Raw genomic sequence first — 23,102 nt, 5'->3', positions numbered from 1 at the left:
CGCTGTGAGGTAGCAGTGCTAACCAGAGCGCTACCGTGCTATGCAGGGCAACAGTTAGAGACTGCAGGGGACAGCTCAGCGACTGCAGGGGTCAGCTCAAATACTGCAGGGGACAGCTCAGACACATGCAGGGGACAACTCAGCGACTGCAGGGGACAGCTCAGCTGCTGCAGGGGACAGCTCAGCTGCTGCAGGGGACAGCTCAGCTACTGCAGGGGACAGCTCAGACACATGCAAGCGACAACTCAGATACCGCAGGGGACAGCTCAGACACATGCAGGGGACAACTCAGATACTGCAGGGGACAGCTCAGATATTGCAGGGAAACTGCTAGATACTGCAGGGGTCAGCTCAGATACTGCAGGGGTCAGCTCAGATACATGCAGGGGACAACTCAGCTACTGCAGGGGACAACTCAGATACTGCAGGGAAACTGCTAGATACTGCAGGGGTCAGCTCAGATGCTGCAGGGAAACTGCTAGATCCTGCAGGGGTCAGCTCAGATGCTGCAGGGAAACTGATAGATACTGCAGGGGACAGCTCAGATACTGCAGGGGACAGCTCAGACTTTGTATTTTTTTTTGATCATGTATCCACACACATTGCACACTACAAACTGATGCTGGATGACCAGGGCTGCCCAATAACCAGTGATCAGTGGTGTTAAACCCATGAGATTTTACCTGAATTCAGTTTCTCTGTGAGAAAAGCTCTGAAACAGCTATAACAATCAACTCAAGGTGGATGAGCTCCTCATCCAAGAAGGAACCTGGGCAGAGAAGAACAAATCATACCTGCTTGCACGTCAGGTTCTTTGGTCTCATCCTCCTCCTTCTCCTCCTCCTCCTCCTCTTCCTTCAAGTGTTCCACAATTTCCTTTTTCAGCTCCACTTCAACTTGCTCTTGAGTGTGTGCATTCTGTTCATCCACAACTACAAAGAAGAACCATCAATAAACACATAAACAGGAACACAGACAGTACTGACAGTAAGTACAAGCAGTGAATGCTGTCAGAAAGCAGCTTATATGACCATTAGATCAGAGTGAAGCAATGAACTACAGGCCCGGTTATGACTTTTATTCTCAAAGTACTTAAAACGTCGCATCAGGCCATTCAGCCCAACAGGTCCATGTTAGTGTCTAAGCTTGACACAAACCATGTTACTTAATTGCATCTTTTTACCATTTATTTTCACCCTTTTATATTCATGCGTTTATCAGCTTCACCTTAAATACATTTTCGCTATTTGTCTCACCCATTCAGCGTGGTATCATGTATCTCATTCCAACAATTCGCAGGTCAAGTTTCTTCTGAACTTCTCAATTAGAGTCAGAGTTGTACAGAATGGAAACAGACCCTTCAGTCCAACTCGTCCATGCCAACCAGATATCCTAAATTAATCTATGCCTTTTAAATGTTGTAATTGTACTAGCCTCCAACATTTCCTTTGGCAGTTCATTCCATACACACACCACCTGCATGAAAAAGTTGTCCTTTAGGTCCCTTTTAAATCTTTCCCATCTCACCTTAAACCTATGCCCTCTAGTTTTGAACTTGCCCATTAAGGAGAAATGACTTGGCTATTCACCCTAGCCATGCCCCTCGTTATTTTATAAACTTCTATAAGGTTACCCCTCATGCTCCAGGAAAAATAGCCCCGATCTATACAGCCTCTCCCTATAGCTCAAACCCTCCAACTCTTTGAAGTTTCACAACTTCTTTCCTGTAGCAGGGAGATCAGAATTGCATGCAGTATTCCAAAAGTGGCCTAACCAATAACCTGTATAACTTATTAATAATTACCATATGTTTACTTCTCTAGTTTCAAACTTGTTCAGTAAATAGAAACAGCTTCTCCGTATTTACTGTATTAAATTCCTTCATAATTTTAAAAGCCTCTACCTACAGCATCCCTCAGCCTTTACATTCCTGGGAAAAAGAGCATAGACTCTTCTAAATTTTAGAATGACGGGCCATAACAAACAGTAAGTTTGAGGAGTGGAGTTATATTTGCACAACTGGTAATTATTTGTAACATCAGAGCTCGAGGATAGTGAAAACTCACAAAGCTTCTCACTGGGAATAAAATGGCAGTGGTTTTGGTACAGTGTGCTCTCAGGCTGATGATCTAGTCTTGATATCGTGTGAGGAGACATCTGGTAAAAGAGGAAGCAATACAACAAAGTTTCTCAATATTGTACCACAAGATAAATCCAAATGAGGAAGCCATTTGGTCCATGTCAGCTCATCTTTTTCACCGAACCCACAAGTTTGTGCCTCGCAAACTTGGCTGTGCACAAGAAAAAGGTAAAAGATTGGAATTGAGAAAGGTTTGTCTGTTTTGAGGCCCATGCAGTTTTCTATCAGCAGTTCACTCCGATGAACGTTGCTGTCCTTTGTGCAGTTTCCCAGTGTCCCCCAACGATCACCAACTCATGTACACCCTCAAAGGGCACAATCTGTACTCAGTGTTTGAGTTCTGACCGGTATTTCTGAACAGCTCTATCTATAGCTGCAGACATCTATATTTTATCATTCGTGCATCCTCTTCTCATCACTCAGCTGCTGAAATGCTTCAGTGACTTCGAACTCCAATAATAGCCCCAATGTGAGACATTGTAAGAACAAGAGCAGAAATGCACGGAGGTGGAGTCAGGATAAACTCAAGGTGCTCAGAGCTCATTCCCCTCACACATCCAGTGCAGGAGCTGCGATTCACAATTGCGAAATGTCTGAGATGTACAGTTGTTACAAAATACCATTCAGCCAAATCTCCACACACTCAAGAGCCTCAGAAATTTACAACAATCATCAACTTATTCCAAAGCATTACCGGCAACATGGTGCCATTGTTCAATCTACATTAAATAACTGCACAAAACTAATGGTGAAGGAATTCTTCATTCAAGGAAACAATTCTAGTTCTTTCTCTATGAACAATTGGCAACATTACAACAAATATAGGAAGTCATACATCAACAGAATTTCTAACTGCCTGGGCCACAGCAGGTTTGATCCATTTAGACCTATATTTCACACGGCACATTATTGCAGAAAAGTCTCCATTAACTCAATATTTAATGTGTCTTCAAATTTGACAGTTCCAGGATGGTGACAAGTGGATGACAAAACATTTCTGTTGCAAAGGCAGTCCTTACTTTCTTCCATTCACAGGAACTCTTCTTCCTAATCTAAACCTGGGACTGTTAAAGGCCAGTCCAGAGGGATTCCTAAATAAGCAACTTGCTTGCAGCAAGTGAAATAGCAGCTGGCAGCAAATTATTGTGGGAAAAGAATTCAGGACAAACAGTCTTCACAAAGAAGTTATGGCACCAAAACAAGTGGATTGGCCCAGCTGGTCGATGCCACTGGTTAGGTAAGAACACACAAGAATAACTGCAGGAGCACGTCTATTCAGCCCCTCAAGCCTGGTCTTGGATGATATGATTATGATGTCCACTCCACATTCCTGTCATCATGCTCACCACCTGCGCACCACCCCCCCTCCCCCCCCCAACACCCACCTCACAAGAATCCTTGGCTTCCTACTCTTTAGGAGAGAGAAACCCACAGACTAATAACCCTCTGAGAGAAATGAGCTCTTCTGTTTTAACTAATGTCAGAACCTGTTTCAATAAGGTCACAACTCATTCTTATAAATTTTAGTGGGTATAGACTTAACTGGTTCAACGTTTTTTTCATAAGATGACATTATTTCATCAACTGGACTTTCTCTGAGCTCCTTCTGATATCATTATATTTATTCCAAGGTAAGTATGGATCTCACCAAGGCCCCGTGCAACTGTGGCACCATTTTCCTACTTTTAAACCATCCTCCTTGTAATAAAGGCCAACATTACATTTGCATTCCTAATCACTCTATCTGAATACTAACTCTGCACATCACGTACCAGCAGACCCAGCTTCCTCTGAACCACAGAGTTCTGCAATGGCACTCCATTTAAATAATATGCCGCATTTCTGTTCTTCCTGCCAAAGTGGACAAGTTCACATTTTCCTATATTATGCTATGTCTGCCAGATTTTTGCTCATTTGTTGAAACTGACTACATCCCTTTGCAAACTTGTACAACTTATCTTCCCATCTGTCTCTATGTCATCAGCAGTCAGCAACTGCACATTCAGTTCCATTACCTATGAAGCACTTCCCAGCAGATCTAATTTGAGCAAGTATCATCCCATTCTTCTTGCTCTTAAGCACATTTGGTGTATAATTTTCCTTTCAATTCATCTATGCCATTCAAAAGTCATAACACCCTCTGGGTGAAGAACTTCCTTCCGATTTCCTTACTGAATTAATTTTCTGTTCATGACCTCTAGGTTTCAACCTGCCTTAAGCGGGACTATCTTCCCAAGGTCAGAGTCAATAAAATGTCGAGCTGGAAAAAGCACAGCAGGTCAAGCAGCATCAGAGGAGCAGGGGAGTCGACGTTATGGGCAGGACCCTTCATCAGGACTGGGGAGGCGGAAAGGGGCTGAGAAATAAATAGAGGGAGAGGGTGGGGCTGGGGGAAGGGTAGGAGGGATGGTGATTGGTGGATGCAGGTAGGAGATGATTGAGATTGGTCAGTGGGAAGGAAGATGGACAGGTTAAGTCAGCTCTAGGGGGCAGGGTGGAGAAGGAGGTCTGGACCTGGGATGAGGTGGGAGTGAGGAGGTTTGGAAGCTGGTGAATTATATGTTGAGGCCATAAGGTTGTAAGCTACCGAGGTGGACGATGAGGTGTTCTTCCTCCAGTTTGCTTGTGACTCTCTGCTCCTCTGATGCTGCTTGACCTGCTGTGCTTGTTCCAGCTCCACATTTTATTGAATCTGACTTTCCAGCATCTGCAATCCTCACTATCTCCAAGCTCTTCCTAATGTCAGCTCTGTTCATTGAATCTGACTTTCCAGCATCTGCAATCCTCACTATCTCCAAGCTCTTCCTAATGTCAGCTCTGTTCATCACTCTTATAATTTGGAGCACCTATCTTCTCTGGAAAAATGTCACAGCCACTTCAATCTCTCCTGATAGTAATAACCTTTCAGTCTGATATCATCTTTGTAATTCTTTATTTTACTTTCACCAGGACTTCTCTATGCTTGATGTAAAACAGAAATCCAAACAGTGTGGTTTTGCAAAGGTTCGAAACAAGTTGAATATAGAATATATTCGTGGGCGGCACAGTGGCACAGTGGTTAGCACTGCTGCCTCGCAGCGCCAGAGACCCGGGTTCAATTCCCGCCTCAGGCGACTGACTGTGTGGAGTTTGCACGTTCTCCCCGTGTCTGCGTGGGTTTCCTCTGGGTGCTCCGGTTTCCTCCCACAGTCCAAAGATGTGCAGGTCAGGTGAATTGGCCGTGCTAAATTGCCCGTAGTGTTAGGTAAGGGGTAAATGTAGGGGTATGGGTGGGTTACGCTTCGGTGGGTCGGTGTGGACTTGTTGGGCCGAAGGGCCTGTTTCCACACTGTAAAGTAATCTAATCTAATCTAATCTCTACCTTTCAACTTTATCTGCCTGGAAGTGAATCCAGATTGGTTTGTATTTTCTCTTGAAATACAAGTACAAAAATGCCAAACTAGTAGCATGGAGTCAAAGAGCATGGGAAAAAGCGGCATACTGTATAAAAGCTATATTGCAAGCCCGTGAAAGAAATACATTAAATTTCCTAAAATGAAGTCTACATGCTGGGGAATGGAGAGCTCAGGGGGGATGCTGCAGAAATGACAACATTGTGAAGACAGCTCCTCATATTCTTCGGGAGGTTATTTGCTTTATTTGGGAATATATGATGCTGCTCAGGTTGACTCCTGAAGTGGAACTGGATTCCCTGCATTATTGTACAGCCATTTCTGACAGCAACCTGAATTTAGCACCTCAATGTGTTCCTGAAAAATAGTGTGCTGAATGGTAACGTACAATAATAAACATTCCTCATCTACCATTGTAATATGAATAACTCCATGACTGCTTTAAACCTAGTGGGTCCTAAAACCTCCCCCTAACTCATTGCACTTAATGTCCACTTGCCCCCTTCAACCCTGTTCAACATTCCCTCTCGGGCCCTCTCCCTTGCCCTCTGCTCCACCTCTGTGACCAGCCCATTCACCTCTTCTCTCTCCCAATCCACCCCCTTGGCCCCAATTTGTCCACCCTCCTGCTCACCCCTCCCACCTCTAACTCTCACCCCTTAACTCCTCTCTCCCTCCCTGGTCCTTCTGGGCAAATAATTGGTAAATCAAGTTTGATGCAGCTAAGTATGTGGTGGTACATATTGGGTAGGGGGATCACATTACTTGAAGGTGAGAGTTTCAGTGGTTCGGGAGACTGACGGATCTTGAAATCAATCACTAAAGGTTGTGTCACAATTTACTAAGGCCATAAAACAACAAACCAATCACCAGGCATTATGGTGACAGGGATAAACTGACGTGTACCGAACTATGTGTGGTTCACGTTGCCCTATTATACAGAGGCTCTGGAGAGTGCAGAGTAGACTTACAGGTTGGATGCCAGAAATGGGTGATTTACAAATCAAGGAAGGATTGACAAGGTGGGTCTCTTTCCTCTGGAAAAACTTTGATTCATCGGTATCGTAGCAGGTTTTGAAATTATAGAAGATTTTGATTGAGTAGATTTAGAAAGAATGTTTCTTCTTCTGAGGAAGAGCATTGAAGCCATCAATATAAAATAAGCATCAAGAAATTCTCCAAGGAATTCAGAAGAAACTTCTTTCCCAAAGAATGTTATTGCAGAACTTAGCATCACAGCAAGTGGTTGAATAACATTTTTGTATTTAAGGAGAAGCTAAACAAGCATAAGGGAGAATTGAAGAGAGAGCTATGATGGTAAACTTAATAAAGAAAGACAGTAGGAGTCTATACACAGATATGGACTAATTGGGTTGAATGGCCTGTTTCTGTGTTGTACGTATTATGTAATCATGTTTTAAGTATGGTGGGAGTTTTGCCTCTGTGACCCTTTCAAGTAGTGAGGGAGAAACATACTTGTGTCTTTTTTTCTATTAGCTTATGTAGACTCACTGAGGAAGAAAGTGTCATGTGCTGTATATTAAAAAAACATTCTCTCCCAACTGAACATCACCACTCTTCTGCGTGGAAAGAAATTGTCAACTCCCTTTAATCTTTTTTTCCCAATTGATCAATCGACATAGTAACCTCTTTGCCATGGGAATAAGATCCTTACAGTCTACCCTAGATCCCCTCAATATTTTACACACCTCAAAAACTCTCCGTTGTCTCTGTTCCAAAGACTCCAACCTTTCCTTATAGCTAAAATCCTGCATTTCTGGCAGCCACTTTGATATCTGCCCTGTATCCTCTCTTGTACCAATGTATGTCCTGTAACACAGTTACTAGAACAGTTTATAATACTACTATCATGGTCAAAACTGGTATTCCAACTCCAGCATAACCAAAAGAGAAAATGCTGGAAAATCTCAGCAGGTCCGGCAGTATCTGTAAGGAGAGAAAAGAGCTGACGTTTCGAGTCTAACGGACCCTTAGTCAAAGCTCAGCAGCAGCATAATCTCCCTGCTCTTATATTCTAATCTTTAACCAATAAAGTATCTGGATGTTTACTGAACCACCTTAATGATTTATCAAGCTACCATCGGGAATCTATGGATGCACACTTGCAAGTCCCTCTGTTCCTCCATGTCTCAGCAATCTACCATTTATTGAACAATTCCTTTAATTGCATGTTCTTCTTAAATAAACTGTAAATGCAACTTTTCTATCCACATGATATCCAATTGATAACACTCTGCAGTCAGTAATTTTCTTCCTCACTATTAACCATTTGCAAAGTCTTAATCACATTCCCTGCCTCTAAGTCCAACTTGTTCATATACACCACAAGCAACAAAGGAGCCAGTACTGAACCCTCTGGAATCCCACTGTAAACAGTCTTCCAGCTATAAACACCTGTCGACGCCTTAATAGCCTGGAATACATTTAGTCCAAGCCTGGCAACATATCCATTTCCAAATATGCTAAACCTCTCAATATTTCGTCTTCTGCTATTTTTATCCCATCTACTATTTCACCTCCTTCTCCTCAGTTTTTCAAGACAGAGATCAATACATTTCTAGATAGAATCCCTAGTGTGTGATAACAGGCCCTTCGGCTCAACAAGTCCACACTGACACTCCAAAGAGTAACCCACCTAGACCCATTCCCGGACCCTATATTTATCCCTGACTAATGCACCTAACCTGCACATCCTTGAACACTAAGGGCAATTTAGCATGGCCAATTCATCGAACCTGCACATCTTTGGATTGTGGGAGGAAACCGGAGCAGACGCAGGGTAAACATGCCATTTCCACACAGACAGTCGCCCGAGGCTGGAATCGAACCTGGTCCCTGGCGCTGAGGCAACAGTGCTAATCACTGAGCAACCATGCCACCCTACAGAGCCATCACGTCGCCCTATATATTAAAGACATCAAGGGATATAGGGATAGCATGAGAAATTTGCATTGACATTAGAATATCTGTCATGATCCAGCTGAACAATGAAGCAGGCTTGATGGTCCAAACGGATGACTTCTATTCCTATTTCCTATGTTCTGAACTGCAACGTCTTCATGGTTCCTTCATTCATGAAGGCAGACACTGAGTATTCATCGAGAACAATGCCCAATTCTTCTACCACTCCTATGTTACTCTTATGTTTTCTAACCAACCCTACAAATTCCTTCATTATCTGCATGCTTTTTATAAAACGTCTTTAGGGTTTATTTGACTTCACTAACCAATATTTTCTCATACCCTCTCTTTGCTTTCGTCTTAGATATTTTTAATCCTGCACATTTATTATTCTCCTCTCAGCTTTCTGCAATATTGTGATCTCTATTCATGTTTATTCCATAAAAGACACAAATCAAAAGTTAAGATAAAGCAAGTTGCATTGGCTGATGAAATAGCATTCACACTGAAGATATCTGAATATTGACTGTATCTGTCAGTCAACTTGACATTAATTAGTTCTTTGTTATTTCCAAAGACAAAGAAAACTCTTATTTCTGTAACTTGCAAAATATAACCTTGCTTTTGGATAAATGGACAGTAAACAAGTAACTGGAAAGCATGCAGGGGCTTCAGCAGGCTGTACCTTTCTCTGCTTGTTCGATGATCTGCCTCACTGCTTTCTTCAGACTATTTGCCCGAAGCATAAGCTGTTCCCTTGGTTTGTAGAACGTTTGCGTGGAAGACCTAGCTGAGATCATTTCCAGTGCTTGCTCCTTGCTCTCAGATGAGGACTCCTCACTAAATTCCTCTTCTTCTCCTTCCTCCTCTGCAATGGGCGGTGTCGTGCAGTGGTGGCTGGTCACGGTCTGCGATTCATCACTCAGAGCCTGCAGCAGCGAGTCCAGCTTCTCATTTAGCACTGAGCACTGGCGAGGGAATGCAATAAATGGTGTCAGGCTGTAATGACAGACTCTATAGTTTCAGGTTACTTTTACAGTAGCTGACTTCATGTATAAAGGCAGCAGCCACAAACCCCACCATGATTTTCGATAGCACCTTCAACATTGTATAATGCTCCTAGGTGTTTCTTGTCAGTGTCCCAACAACAAAGTGTCAACAAGATGATGTGCTGAAGTGAGGCTTAAAGTTACCATTTTGCCTTTAATGACCCAAAGTTTTATTGTTTCTCCTAGGAGACTGTGAGGGACAAGGAAGGCATGGACCAAATGCTTATGATAAAGCTCCAGTATGGGATTAATAGTGAAACTGCTTTTTAACTTGCCCTTCACTTGCACAAAATCTGCATAATACCTTTTGGCTATTTCAACAGGAGCAGTGCTGAGCACAGTGCCCAAATTCCAGATGGGGCTGCATTCAAAATCTTGGGCTGAACAGTGTCACTACATCAATGAACAGTAGATTGAAAAGTCAGCCAGCCGGGAGGCTGATCGATTCCTACGGCTGTTTGTGGGCTACTGGCACAATCCAGACACACGTCCAATTACCTGGTTCTGACAGGGACTATGTGGTAAATGAAACCGGGCTCTTCTGAGCCTCTTACAGCCCTGAATTCATACCTGGTAGCTTCAGCCACTTCTGCCCTGATCAGATCTCTGTTAATACCGTAGTCAGGCCAGAATGAGTCAACAGAGCCCCAGTTGGAGATTGAAAGATGGACCCTCCTAGCTGTGGGTGGATGGCCCACTGCCGGCAATATTCATTTTGTTTATCCCATTTCTTAAGTAATCTCATGATACCAAGTATCAGAAATGATTCCACTAAGAAATCACAGAGGACTATGGGCTAAGATAGCTGCTTATGAACATGATAACATAAATCAAACTGAAGTGCATTGCTGGATCAAAATTCTTCTGGCCCTTTTCTCTCTTTCCTGACTATAAAGAGGTATGAGGAGAAAGTGAGGTCTGCAGATGCTGGAGATCAGAGCTGAAAATGTGTTGCTGGAAAAGCGCAGCAGGTCAGGAAGCATCCAAGGAACAGGAGAATCGACGTTTCGGGCATAAGCCCTTCTTCAGGAATGAGGAAAGTTTGTCCAGCAGGCTAAGATAAAAGGTAGGGAGGAGGGACTTGGGGGAGGGGCGTCGGAAATGTGATAGGTGGAAAGAGGTCAAGGTGAGGGTGATAGGTCAGACTGGGGTGGGGGCGGAGAGGTCAGGAAGAAGATAGCAGGTTAGGAAGGCGGTGCTGAATTTGATGCATTTGACTGAGACAAGGTGGGGGGAGGGGGAATGAGGAAACTGGTGAAATCCGAGTTCATCCCTTGTGGTTGGAGGGTTCCTAGGCGGAAGATGAGGCGTTCTTCCTCCAGCCGTCGTTTTGTTGTGGTCTGGCGATGGAGGAGTCCAAAGACCTGCATATCCTTGGTGGAGTGGGAGGGGGAGTTGAAGTGTTGAGCCACAGGGTGGTTGGGTTGGTTGGTCCATGTACAGCGCATCATCCGCCGTCATTTCCGCCACCTCCAAACGGACCCCACCACCAAGGATATATTTCCCTCCCCTCCCCTATCAGCATTCCATAAAGACCACTCCCTCCATGACTCCCTCGTCAGATCCACACCCCCCCACCAACCCAACCTCCACTCCCGGCACCTTCCCCTGAAACCGCAGGAGGTGCAAGACTTATGCCCACACCTCCCCCCTCACCTCCCTCCAAGGCCCCAAAGGAAACTTTCATATCCGCCACAGATTCACCTGCACCTCCACACACATCATCAATTGCATCCTCTGCACCCGATGTGGCCTCCTCTATATTGGGGAGACAGGCCGGCTACTTGCGGAGCGTTTCAGAGAACACCTCTGGGACACCCGGACTGGAGCCACAGGGTGGTTGGGTTGGTTGGTCCGGGTGTCCCAGAGGTGTTCTCTGAAACGCTCCGCAAGTAGTGGGTACAAGTCTTGCGATTCCTGCGGTTGCAGGGGAAGGTGCTGGGAGTGGAGGTTGGGTTGGTGGGGGATGTGGATCTGACGAGGGAGTCACGGAGGGAGTGGTCTTTATGGAATGCTGATAGGGGAGGGGAGGGAAATATATCCTTGGTGGTGGGGTCCGTTTGGAGGTGGCGGAAATGACGGCGGATGATGCGCTGTACATGGACCAACCAACCCAACCACCCTGTGGCTCAACACTGCAACTCCCCCTCCCACTCCACTAAGGATATGCAGGTCTTTGGACTCCTCCATCGCCAGACCACAACAAAACGACAGCTGGAGGAAGAACGCCTCATCTTCCGCCTAGGAACCCTCCAACCACAAGGGATGAACTCGGATTTCACCAGTTTCCTCATTCCCCCTCCCCCCACCTTGTCTCAGTCAAATCCATCGAATTCAGCACCACCTTCCTAACCTGCTATCTTCTTCCTGACCTTTCCGCCCCCACCCCAGTCTGACCTATCACCCTCACCTTGACCTCTTTCCACCTATCACATTTCTGACGCCCATCCCCCAAGTCCCTCCTCCCTACCTTTTATCTTAGCCTGCTGGACAAACTTTCCTCATTCCTGAAGAAGGGCTTATGCCCGAAACGTCGATTCTCCTGTTCCTTGGATGCTGCCTGCCCTGCTGCGCTTTTCCTATAAAGAGGTATGACAAATTCTTCCTCAGGAACAATTTGTTTACCAACCGACAGAGGCTGATTGATCATAAATATGTTGAGGGGACATCACTTTGGCTTCAACTTTAAAAAATGTAATGCACTTTTGCTGCAATCTGTACCAAGTAAATTAATTGCAAAAACAAAGAATAAAATATTTGTGCTGTGGCTCCCAGCTGTTTGCCTGGAATTCTGAAACATTTCAGTGACCAAACTGTTTAATGTCTAACTCTGGGGAATGACAACACTTCTAGCCAGGCTTTGTGGAAAGCCTAAATCAAATATTTTATTGCCAATGTTGTTTTCAACTTCACAGCAGATTGCAAGGCAGATTTTAGAAAGTGTGAAAGTTCCACTGCAAGGGATAGAAGGTTTTGTTCAAACACTAATTCTACAATCTGTATTCCAATCAAGTGAGACTCTGCTACTACGAGTCATGTCTCAGTAGTTTGCACACTTTCCTCACATCATGGCCCCTTCCAAGACTAGACACCATAATCTACGTTCTCCTCACTGTGCAGGACTGAAGAAGTGCTGCAATGGAAGAAATGCCAAACCTAAATTTAATCTGCCTGTTTACTTAACACAAAGATCCCACTGGACCTTTTAAGTTGTGGATCGTCCTGGTGTACTCGCTATCTCAATCAGCGAAAGCAGATAATTTGCCTTGTTCTTTATGCGACATTGGCAGTTCAGCTTGTGCAGAACAATGTTTGGGTACAACATTACACTGACTTCTAATTAATAAGTTGCAAAGTGCAATCAGTCAACAATTTATTTTCAAAAAAATTGTCCTCTGGATACGGCAGTATGGCCAGGCCAAAATTTAAGCTTTCTCCCGAGGTCATGGTGATCTTTCTCCTCGAACCAGTGTTATTTTTATGGTAAAAGTGTTCCCGTGATCAGGCTCGGTAGTTGTATTTACCAATGACTAAGGAACTTTAAGATATTTCTCACACAGAAAATACCTTCGGGTTTTGTTTATCATTGTTTTAGCTGTCATTTCCCAACTTGTCTGGATGATAGGTCAAGAGTCACCCCCAAGTGAGTAAGTTAAAGCCAGCTGGCAAAACCCTGGGAGCTTCAAAGTTTGCTGGGAACTCAAGCTGACAAAATTCCTACTGTCTGGTTCATTCATTCAATCTGCTTAGTAGCAGAGGAACACAGGATTTTCTTTATCTGGTCTCTGTCTCAAGTTCTTTATACTATGGGATAAAAAGACCAGATGTAAAATTAAATAGTTGATGTACTTTTGAAAAAGGTCCAAACGTCTGCCACCTTTTCTGTTTAGAAGTCTTTCCCAGCCTCACTATTGAGGAGTCTGGCTCTAATTCTAACACTATTCTCCCCCTTAGCTCTCAAACTTCAGTGTAAGTGGAAATGGTTTCTGTGCATCAGCTCAAATTGTTCCCTGGAACATCTCGAAATGTTAATCCAATCACTTTTTAAACTCAAAATGTCTCAAAATATTAGAGTTACATGCACCATTTCCTCATTCAAAAGTGGCAGGGATGGAGTTCCTGAACTCAGACAACTTTGGAAGATGGTACTTTGGCATAATATTTTCATTTTTCAATAAAAGCCTTGCAAGGGAAACTATCTGGTCCAAGAGTAAATAAACCAGCTCTGAAGAAGGATAAGTAGACTCAAAACATTAACTCTGCTTTGTCTCCATAAATACTGACAGATCTGTTGAGTTTCTTCAGCAATTTCTGCAAATAATCCTCGGGATTTGACATGCTTTTGTGCCTTTTTAAAAAATAATCTGTTATTGCTTGAATTAAATTTGATGAATTCCAATTCCTGGTTCAAAGGTAGTTTCTTTAGGATGTCAGGCATGTTAATCTCTTCTGAAGCAAAGTAACTTTTAACATGTCAATCGTTTTCTTATTTTCATTGATAATTACATCATTGTCAGTTTTCAACCTCACCACAAACTGAATAGACATAAATCTGTGTTGATTTTCATACCCCATCCAAGTTTCTTTTCAGAGTACAATTGTGTTCGCTCTTACTACTTTGTCAACTGAGTTAGCTTTTAGCATTTTTCAATGCTTTTTCTTCCAGTTTTTTGTTGGCCCCCAATTATTCCACACAGAAAAAGGGCCCATGTTGCCTCTTCGAAGGAGGTATCCAATTGGTCCTAATACCCCACTCTTTCCACAGATACGTGCCAGTTTTTCCTTTTCCTATACATTGCCAATTTCTCCCTTTTGAAAATGACAACTAAATTTGCGTTTGCCACATTTTCTGGTACTGCATTCCAGATCACAACAATTATTTTCCTGATGTTGCCTGGAAATAAATATTGCTTGAAGAAATCTTCAGCTGATTTTAAGACATTGTCCTGTTATTGAGAGCAGTAATTACAAAGTGGTAGTATAGCCAGAAGAGAAAAACAGGTTCTCAAATTACACTCTAACCTCAGCCCTCCCTGTATCTATCACTTCCTTCAGCTAGACAACCTCCAAGACTCTTGCAATTTCCCTTGTCTCAGCATTGGTAACTCTATCTTCAATAAAACCCAAAACTCCAGAATTCCCCATTGAAAACACTGCCGCTTTCTACATTAAGAAGCTCCTAAGACACAACTCTTTGACCAATGTCATATTGTCTCCTTATGTAGCTTAGTATTGAATTTTATTAAGTGACTTAAGATGCACCATAGAAAGCAATCTATTGGATGCATTATGGCTTTGAACAGCAACTGCTTTGTCCAGGACAATAAGAAACCACAGAAAGTTGTGAACACAGCCCAGTCCATCACACAAGCCAACCTTCCATCCACTGACTCCATCTATACTTCTCGCTGCCTGGAGAAGGCAGCCAACATAATCAAAGACCCACCCACCCCCGGGTTATAATCTCTTCCGATCGCTACCATCGGGCAGAAGATACAAAAGCTTAAACACACATACCAACAGATTCAAGAACAGCTCTGTTCTGAGGAAGGGTCGCTGGACCAAAAACATTAACTCTGATTTCTCTCCACAATGCTGCTGAGCTTTTTCAGCAATTTCTCCGTTTGTTTCTGATTTCCAGCACTTGCAATTCTTTCAGTTTTTTTCAATAACAGCTTCTTCCCTGCTGTTATTAGACTTCTGAATAGACCTCTCAAATTTTAAATTTACTGTCAATCTTGCTCTTTGTCCATCTTCTCCGCAGCTGTAACATTGTACTCCTTGTTCTGTTCTATTAATCTAATGCACATTGTGTGGTATGATTAGATTCTATTAGATTCCCTACAGTGCGGAAACAGGCCCTACGGCCCAACAAGTCCACACCAACCCTCCGAAGAGCAACCCACCCAGACCCATTCCCCTACTAATACACCTATCACTATGGGCAATTTAGCATAGCCAATTCACCTAACCTGCACTTCTTTGGACTGTGGGAGGAAACCGGAGTACCCAGAGAAAACTCACGCAGACACGGGGAGAATGTGCAAACTCCACACAGTCAGTTGCCCTAGGCTGGAACCGAACCCGGGTTCCTGGCACTGCGAGGCAAGCAGTGCTTACCGCTGAGCCACCGTGCCACCTGTACTGTACACAAAACTTTACCTACGTACTTGTGACATCAGTAATAAATAAATCAAGATTGCTTTACTTTTCTAAAGGATCAGAGATGATGTGGTTGAGGCCTTAAGCCCATTTCCCTGCCTGTCCCTTCTAACACTGTTGCCCCTATCAATGTTGTTACGCTGTCTAACTCAGCCTCAAATATTTCTAATCTGTGAAGTCCCATCGGAATGTTCAGTTCAATGAAATAATCTTTATTTAATATATTGTCATTTGTATCTAAGTACAGTGAAAAATGGATAACGTTACTACATTGTGGCACCATCTACGTTTACAGAATAAAAATTACTGAGTAAATTGAATAAATGGTAAAATACTGAATAAATTAATGTTAAATTGATATTACTAAAACTGAAATGTCTTTCCCTCTGTAGACTTCACTCCCTCTGCTCCTCCAGTTGCCATTGTCCAACATCACCCCGGAGTCCTGATAATGTCCTCCTTTTCTACCACCACCAATGCTGTCACTTCTGAGCTGCTGGTCAAGCTGCTCGGGTCCAGCACCTTCTCTGATGCTGGACATCGATTGACGGGTCCTGGCTCTGAATCATCTGATGGGGTCCTGGCTCCACGTTAGACAACGGGGTCCTGGCTCGTCTTCAGATGCCACTACCTGAGATGGAATGGGGATGGAGATACAAGAGGTCCCAGCCTCCCACTGAAGGGCCTCAGGATGAGGCCCCAGGACAACCAAAACAGTAAGAAAGTGTTACCAAGCTGGAAAGACAATGATGAAGTCGTGTGAATGCAGCAGAACCCGCCATAGGAGCCATGAACCCATGCTAAGGAGCCAAACGCTGCTGACTGCACTGCCGCCATCTTGGAATCTCTTATTCTTCTAAACTCCAATTAGCTTTGGCACAACCTTTCTCAATAAGACAACTGTTTCATCCCAGGTATCAGCCGAGTGAACTTTCTCTGAACTGATGCCAATGTGAGTCTATTCCTCTGTAAATAATGCAGAAATCTAGGTAAGATCGGAAGAAACATCCCTCTTCATATACTGCATACTCTCGGTAATAAAAGCAAACATTCAATTTGCCTTCCTTCATCTACACTGCCAACAATTTTACCATTAGCCCTGTACTCTGCATTCCTGTTACTTCCTTCGAAGCATACTACCTTACACGTTTCCTCATTAAACTCAATTTGCCACTTCTCAGCCCACCTCTGCATCTTATCTATGTCCCCTGTAATCCACAACATCCTTCGGCACTATCCACAACTGCGCCTACCTTAGTGTCATCTGCAAATTTACTAAACCATCCTTGTATGCCCACATCCAGATCATGTATAAAATGATAAACAGCAGTGGCTCCAAAACAGATACTTGTGGCACATCACAGGTAATTGAGCTCCACGATGAGCATTTCCCATCAACCACCACCCTCTGTCTTCTCTCAGCTTGCCAATTTCTGATCCAAACTGCTAAATCACCTTCGATCCCAAAACTGGAACCTTATCAAACGTGTTACTGAAGTCCATATTCGCCACATCAACCGCCTTACCTTCATCTATCTGTTTTGTCACTTTCTCGAAGACCTCAATAAGATTACCCTTCACACAACCGTGTTGACTATCCCTATTCAAATTATTCCTTTCCAGATGATTATAAATCCTATCTCTTATAACCTTTTCCAACACCTTACCCACAGCTGAAGTAAGGCTCACTGGCCTATAATAATCAGGGTTGTTTCTTCTCCCCTTCTTAAACAAAGGAACACCATTTGCTATCCTCCAGTCTTCTGGCACTACTCCTGTCGACAATGATGACATAAAGATCGAAGTCAAAGGCTCTGCCATCTAGTGCTTTTCATGTTTTTCCTGAAGAAGTGCTTATGCCCGAAACGTCGATTCTCCTGTTCCTTGGATGCTGCCTGACATGCTGCGCTTTTCCAGTAAAACATTTTTCAGCTCCGATCTCCAGCATCTGCAGTCCTCACTTTCTTCGCTCTGCCATCTAGTCCCTGGCTTCCCAGAGATAACCTTTTGATATCCTTTTCCGAGGATAAGTTCCACCCGGCCCCGCGGTCTTATCTATTTTCCGATCTTCCAAAATTGCTAAAACCTCCTTTGCATCAACCCCAATCCCATCTAATCTTGTAGCCTGTATCTCTGTATTCTCACTAACAAGAAACTGGAATCAGACAAGGCTCTTGAGGAATATAAAAGCAGGAATGAACTTAAAACAAGAAATTAGGAGGGCTGAAAGGAACCAAGAAATATCCTTGGCATGTAGGATTAAGGAGAATCCTAAGACATTTTATATGTTTATTAGGAGTAAGAGGGTAACTACAGAAAGGGTAAGTCCACTCAAGAACAAGAAGGGAATTTACACATGGACCCCGAGGAAGTAGGTGAAGTCCTTAATGAGTACCTTTGCATCAGTTTTCACCAAAGAGAATGACATGGATGATAGCAATATTAGAGAGTAGTATGTCAATATTGAGGAGGAAGGGTTGAGTGTCTTGAAAAATAGTAAGTCACCAGGGCCTGAGAGGATCTATTGCAGAGTTATGAGGCAGGCAACGGAGGAGATTCTTCTCGAGCCACAGGCGAGATTCCAGAAGACTTGATAATAGCAAATGTTTTTCTTTTGTTTAAGAAGGGCAACAGGGTTAAACCACAAAGTTATTGGCTGGTGAGCCTTATATCGGTGAACAGAAATTATTGGAGAAGATTCTTAGGGATCGGACTTGCTCACATTTAGAAAATAATAGAATTATTAAGGTTAGACAGCACGGCAGTGGAGGAGCAGTCTTGTCTCACAAATTTGATTGAGCTTTTTGAGGAAGTGACAAAGGTGATTGGTGAGGGTAGGGTGGTGGATGTTGTCTACATGGACTTTAATAAAGCTTCTAACAAGGTCCCTCATCGGCTGGTACAGAAGATTAAGTTACATGGGATCCACAGTAACTTAGTAAGTTGGATATAAAATTGGATTGGTCATATAAGATATAGGGTAGTTGTGGAGGGGTGTTTTTCTGACTGGAGGTCTGTGGCCTGTGGCGTCCTACAAGAATCAGTGCTGGGACCTCTATTGTTTGTAATATATATAATTATCTGGATGAAAATGTTAGTGGTCTGATTGGTAAGTTTGCAGATGTCTCAAAAATTGGTGGAGTTGCAGATAGCAAGGAAGGATATCAAAGGATTCACAAAGCAAGATACAGATACAGAGGGCCCTCAATTATCCGGCATTCGACTATCCGAATCTCGGATTATCCGACAAGAGCGCAAGGTCCCAATGCTCGGCTAAACTATGTTATCCAGCATTTGATTATCCGGAATTCAATTAACTGAACGAAATATTGCCCGTCCGTATCTTTCAGGTAATTGAGGTTCCTCTGTACTTGGAAAGTTGGGTGGAAAAATGGCAGATGGAGTTTAATCCAGCCAAGTGTGAGGTGATGCATTTTGGGAGGACAAAACCAAGAGGAAAATATGCAGGAAATAGCAGGACCCTTAGGAGCATTGATAGACACAGGGAAATAGTGGTCCATGTTCATAGCTTCCTGAAAGGGATAACACAACTGGATAAGATGACAAGGAAGGCTTACAGCACACTTGGCTTCACCAGTTGGGGCACTGAGGATAAAAGTTGGCAGCTCATCTTGCAGCTGTATAAAACCTTGTTCGGCCACAGTTGGAATGTGTGTGCAGTTCTGGTTGTCACATTGTAGAAAGTACATGGAGGTTTTGCAGACAGTGCAAAAGAGGTTTACCAGGATGCTGCCTGGACTGGAGTGTATTTGAGCTTGATTTACTGTGACATTAACTGAGAAACAGCGAAAAGTGTTGCTATTGCGTGCTCTGCAGGCAGATCCTTCCATACAAAGAACAGAGCACAGAATACGCTGCAGAGAAGGTGCAGAGAGGGGCAAAGAGTGAGAGATCAACATTAATATTTGAGAGGTATATTTAAAAATCTGATAACAGCGGGAAGGAAGCTGTTCTTGAATCTGTTTGTACATGTAATCAAATGTTTATATCTTCTGCCAGCCAGGGGTCTGAGCGGTCTTTGATTATGTTAGTGCTTTCCCAGACAGCAGGAAGTATAGATGGAGTCAATGGATAGAAAACTGGTTTGCGTGATGGACTGGGCTGTGTTCATGACTCTCTATATTTTCTTGTAGTCTTGGGAAGAGCAGTATTAGCTATAAGGAGAGGGTGGACAAACCTGGATTGATTTTGCTCGAGTGCCAGAGGCTGAGAGGTGACCTGATAGAAGTATGTAAAATTAAGAGAAGCATGGAAAGAGTAGAATTTTTTCAAAGACAGAATCTTTTTCTCTGGGTGGAAATGTCAAACACTAGAGGCATAGGTTTAAAGTGAGTGGGGGAAAACTGAAAGAATATGTGCGAGGCAGGCTTTTTTTAGGCAGAGTGTGGTACCTGCGTGGAATGTGCTACCGGGGAGGTAGGGGAAGCAGATACAATTGCAAAGTTTTAAGACACATTTTGACAGACACATGAACAGGCAGGGAACAGGGGGATACAGACCATGGCCTAGTAGATGGAATGAATTTATGGCATCATGATTGGCGCAGACATGGTGGGCTGAACCACCAGTTCCGAACATGTGCTCTATTTGTGGCCTCAGCACCAACCCCTGCTTCATTTCATTTGTTACAGTTTGCTAATTATCTCTTTTATCCCAATTATTTGATTCCTGTACATTAGCCAATCCTCTATCCATGCCTGTGGATAACCCCTTCCCCTTACCCCACCAAAATATCAAAAGCTCTTGTAGCGTAACTTTTTGAAAAATGTGTTGCTGGAAAAGCGCAGCAGGTCAGGCAGCATCCAAGGAGCAGGAGAATCGACATTTCGGGCATAAGCCCTTCTTCAGGAATTTTTTATGCTTATGCCCGAAACGTCGATTCTCCTGCTCCTTGGATGCTGCCTGACCTGCTGCACTTTTCCAGCAACACATTTTTCAGGTCTGATCTCCAGCATCTGCAGTGCTCAGTTTCTCCTAGTGTAACCTTTTACAAAGCTCCTAATTAAAAGCTTTTTGGAAAGGCTGTGCTTATTGTGAAATCATCACTGGGTAGAGTAATGTGTACGCATATACGGAAACATGTGTACCCATGTGAGATTTCACTGGAACTTGTATGTAATTTTTTTCCAGTAACGTGATAATGCTAGCCCTGCGAGAACAATAAAATGGATCCAAAATAATGAAAACTGTTTTAATCTCATACTGACTTAACTTTGGTTGTGGCCTCACAAGTGAATTACCTTGGAATGAAGGTGGGGCAGTCTGCTCATGCATTGGTGCTAACTTCACTGCACGTGTGCAGAGAAACATGTTTCAGCCAGTTAACCTCACCAGTCCCTGTCTGTGTGTATACCACCAGCCATTTTGTTGGCCACTTTTGCATTTGAAGTAATCACTCTGTTTTGGAAATCCAAAAATACCACATCTACTCGCTCACCTTTACCTACGCACTTGTGATATCTTCGCAGATTTCCCTTTGTTAAAATCACGCTAATTCTGTCGAATTGTACTGTAGTTCTTTAAACATCCTGATACAACCTCTCTAATAATGGATTTTAGCAATTCTTTCAATGACTGATTTTAGACAAACTGCCCTACAGTTTCTTGCACTCTGTCTTCCAATTTTCTTGAAGAAAGACATTAAACATTTGTGCTTTATTAATAACTCACTCATGATTTCCAAAGCCTGGATAGGTGCAGCTCCAAAAACATTCAAGAGGCTTGACACAATTCAGAATAAAGCAGCCGACTTGACTGGCACACCATCCACCACATTCATCATTCATTCCCATCACCACCACAATGGCAGCATTGTGTATGACGCGCTGCAGAATTTCATCAGGCCCCATCATCAGCATCTTCCAAACACATGACTTCTACCAACTAGAAGAAAAAGGGTGGCAGATACATTGGAACACTACCACCTGCAGTGGTCCTCTCCAAGCCACATCCTGAATTGGAAATATATCGCTGTCCCTTCAGAGCCACTGGATTACAATCCTGGAATTCCCTTCTTAACAGCATGTGGGGATCTTTACACCCAACGGACAGCAGCAGTTTAAGGAGAGAGTTCAGCAACACCTTCTGAAGGGCAATTAAGGATGGGCAATAAATGCTGGCCAGAGATGCTCACATTACAAAAAGAAATAAAAAATGCAAATTATTGTCACTCAGGAAAAATCTTCTTTGATCAGGTTTATGTCTACATTTGTCAATTATGGTGTACCAGAATAAATTTTACACATTGGATTCCTGCTCCAGAATGTTATGGAAAGGGTTCCACATTGTGGTAAGCCTTAATTATGATTTGCATACTTTTTCATGTTTTCATTGCATTTGAACACCTTAAAGCAATCCAAGCAAAGTTATGTGGGATATTAGCCTGAACTTTCCTTTCGTATATGCCTTGTGCACTGAATTTCACAGTATCTCAATCTGCAGCCTTAATAGGTGAATGGCCATGCTCTGCCCCCATTCACTAACTGTAACAAACAGTTAAATATTCACAGGGAGCTTCTCAGCCTTTAAAAAATAACACCATTTTTAACAAAATGGCGAATGGTTGCATTAAGATGAATGCACCTTTGAAAGCTCTGGAGACAAGTGTTGCCAAAGGTAAAGAAAGAACATGTTAACAACTGAAAGGAAGGCCACAAATGGCTCCCGACCATCACAACATCTCACAAATCTATCATTTCAATTATATATAATGTAATTATTAATGTAAGATGTAATTAGTAAACTACCTGCCTGGTCACTTAACATATTGTTCATGCTATTTTTAAGCAGATATGAACTTTTTTCAAAATAGAAGGATATAATATGACTGAAATAGGCATTCAGATACAGAGCAAGGAGTTTTAATGCAGGACTTGCACATTATCGGGGATGGCGGCGGGGGGGGGAGTTCCAAAGAAATGTACCAACAACAAGACACTTTGAAGCTTAATTCGGAAATGCATTAGCCAATTTGTTCTGAACAAAGTCTGTGGTCAGCAATGTAATTAAATATGTTTGTTGGTGGTGTGATCTGTTGGTTGAGGGATAAATGCCAACCAGGACACTGGACAGTGTCTCTAAAACATTTCTCCAAAATAATGATGAGATAAGAGAGTGTAAATGGAGCCGTATTTGAGTATCACACACAAAAGACACTCCTTTGTTATACCCAGCACCATGGCCTCAAGGATATTTCTACGGTCTTTTCACACAGTGAAGAACGCCAATCAGAATTTTATACTTCTGTATTGGAATGCATTCTGCCAATCCACAACATCAAAATGGCTCAAAATAAAACATCTTAACTCTTACTTTGTTGGCCAGTGTTTCACTCTCTTCTGTATTTTCGTTGGTCTTTTCATATGATTTGCCAACTTTGGCAACGAAGTCCTTCACAGTCTCGCATAGGATTCTAAC

At 43.0% G+C, this 23,102-nt stretch overlaps 1 protein-coding gene and 1 long non-coding RNA gene across 6 annotated transcripts in view; one reads left to right on the top strand and one right to left on the bottom strand.

Moving 5' to 3' along the window:
* The window catches only part of dgkh (diacylglycerol kinase, eta), a 601,101-nt gene that overhangs the window by 138,412 nt on the left and 439,587 nt on the right, over positions 1-23,102 (bottom strand). For all 5 annotated transcript variants that reach the window (XM_043694442.2, XM_043694440.2, XM_043694441.2 and 2 more), the window contains 3 exons: positions 22,998-23,097; positions 9,140-9,422; positions 795-932 (listed from right to left, as the gene is read on the bottom strand). In XM_043694442.2, coding sequence (XP_043550377.1) covers positions 795-932; positions 9,140-9,422; positions 22,998-23,097 — 521 coding nt within the window. The remainder of the gene's footprint in view (positions 1-794; positions 933-9,139; positions 9,423-22,997; positions 23,098-23,102) is intronic.
* The window catches only part of LOC148148685 (uncharacterized), a 213,158-nt gene that overhangs the window by 189,704 nt on the left and 352 nt on the right, over positions 1-23,102 (top strand). The gene's annotated exons all lie outside the window — the stretch shown is intronic.

Source organism: Chiloscyllium plagiosum, unplaced genomic scaffold (assembly GCF_037043375.1).
Source record: "Chiloscyllium plagiosum isolate Xiang-an unplaced genomic scaffold, Cpla_swu_hap1 HiC_scaffold_12, whole genome shotgun sequence".
NCBI lineage: Eukaryota > Metazoa > Chordata > Chondrichthyes > Orectolobiformes > Hemiscylliidae > Chiloscyllium > Chiloscyllium plagiosum.
Note: the sequence above shows the minus strand (reverse complement) of the source record. Positions and strands in the feature narration are given on the sequence as shown.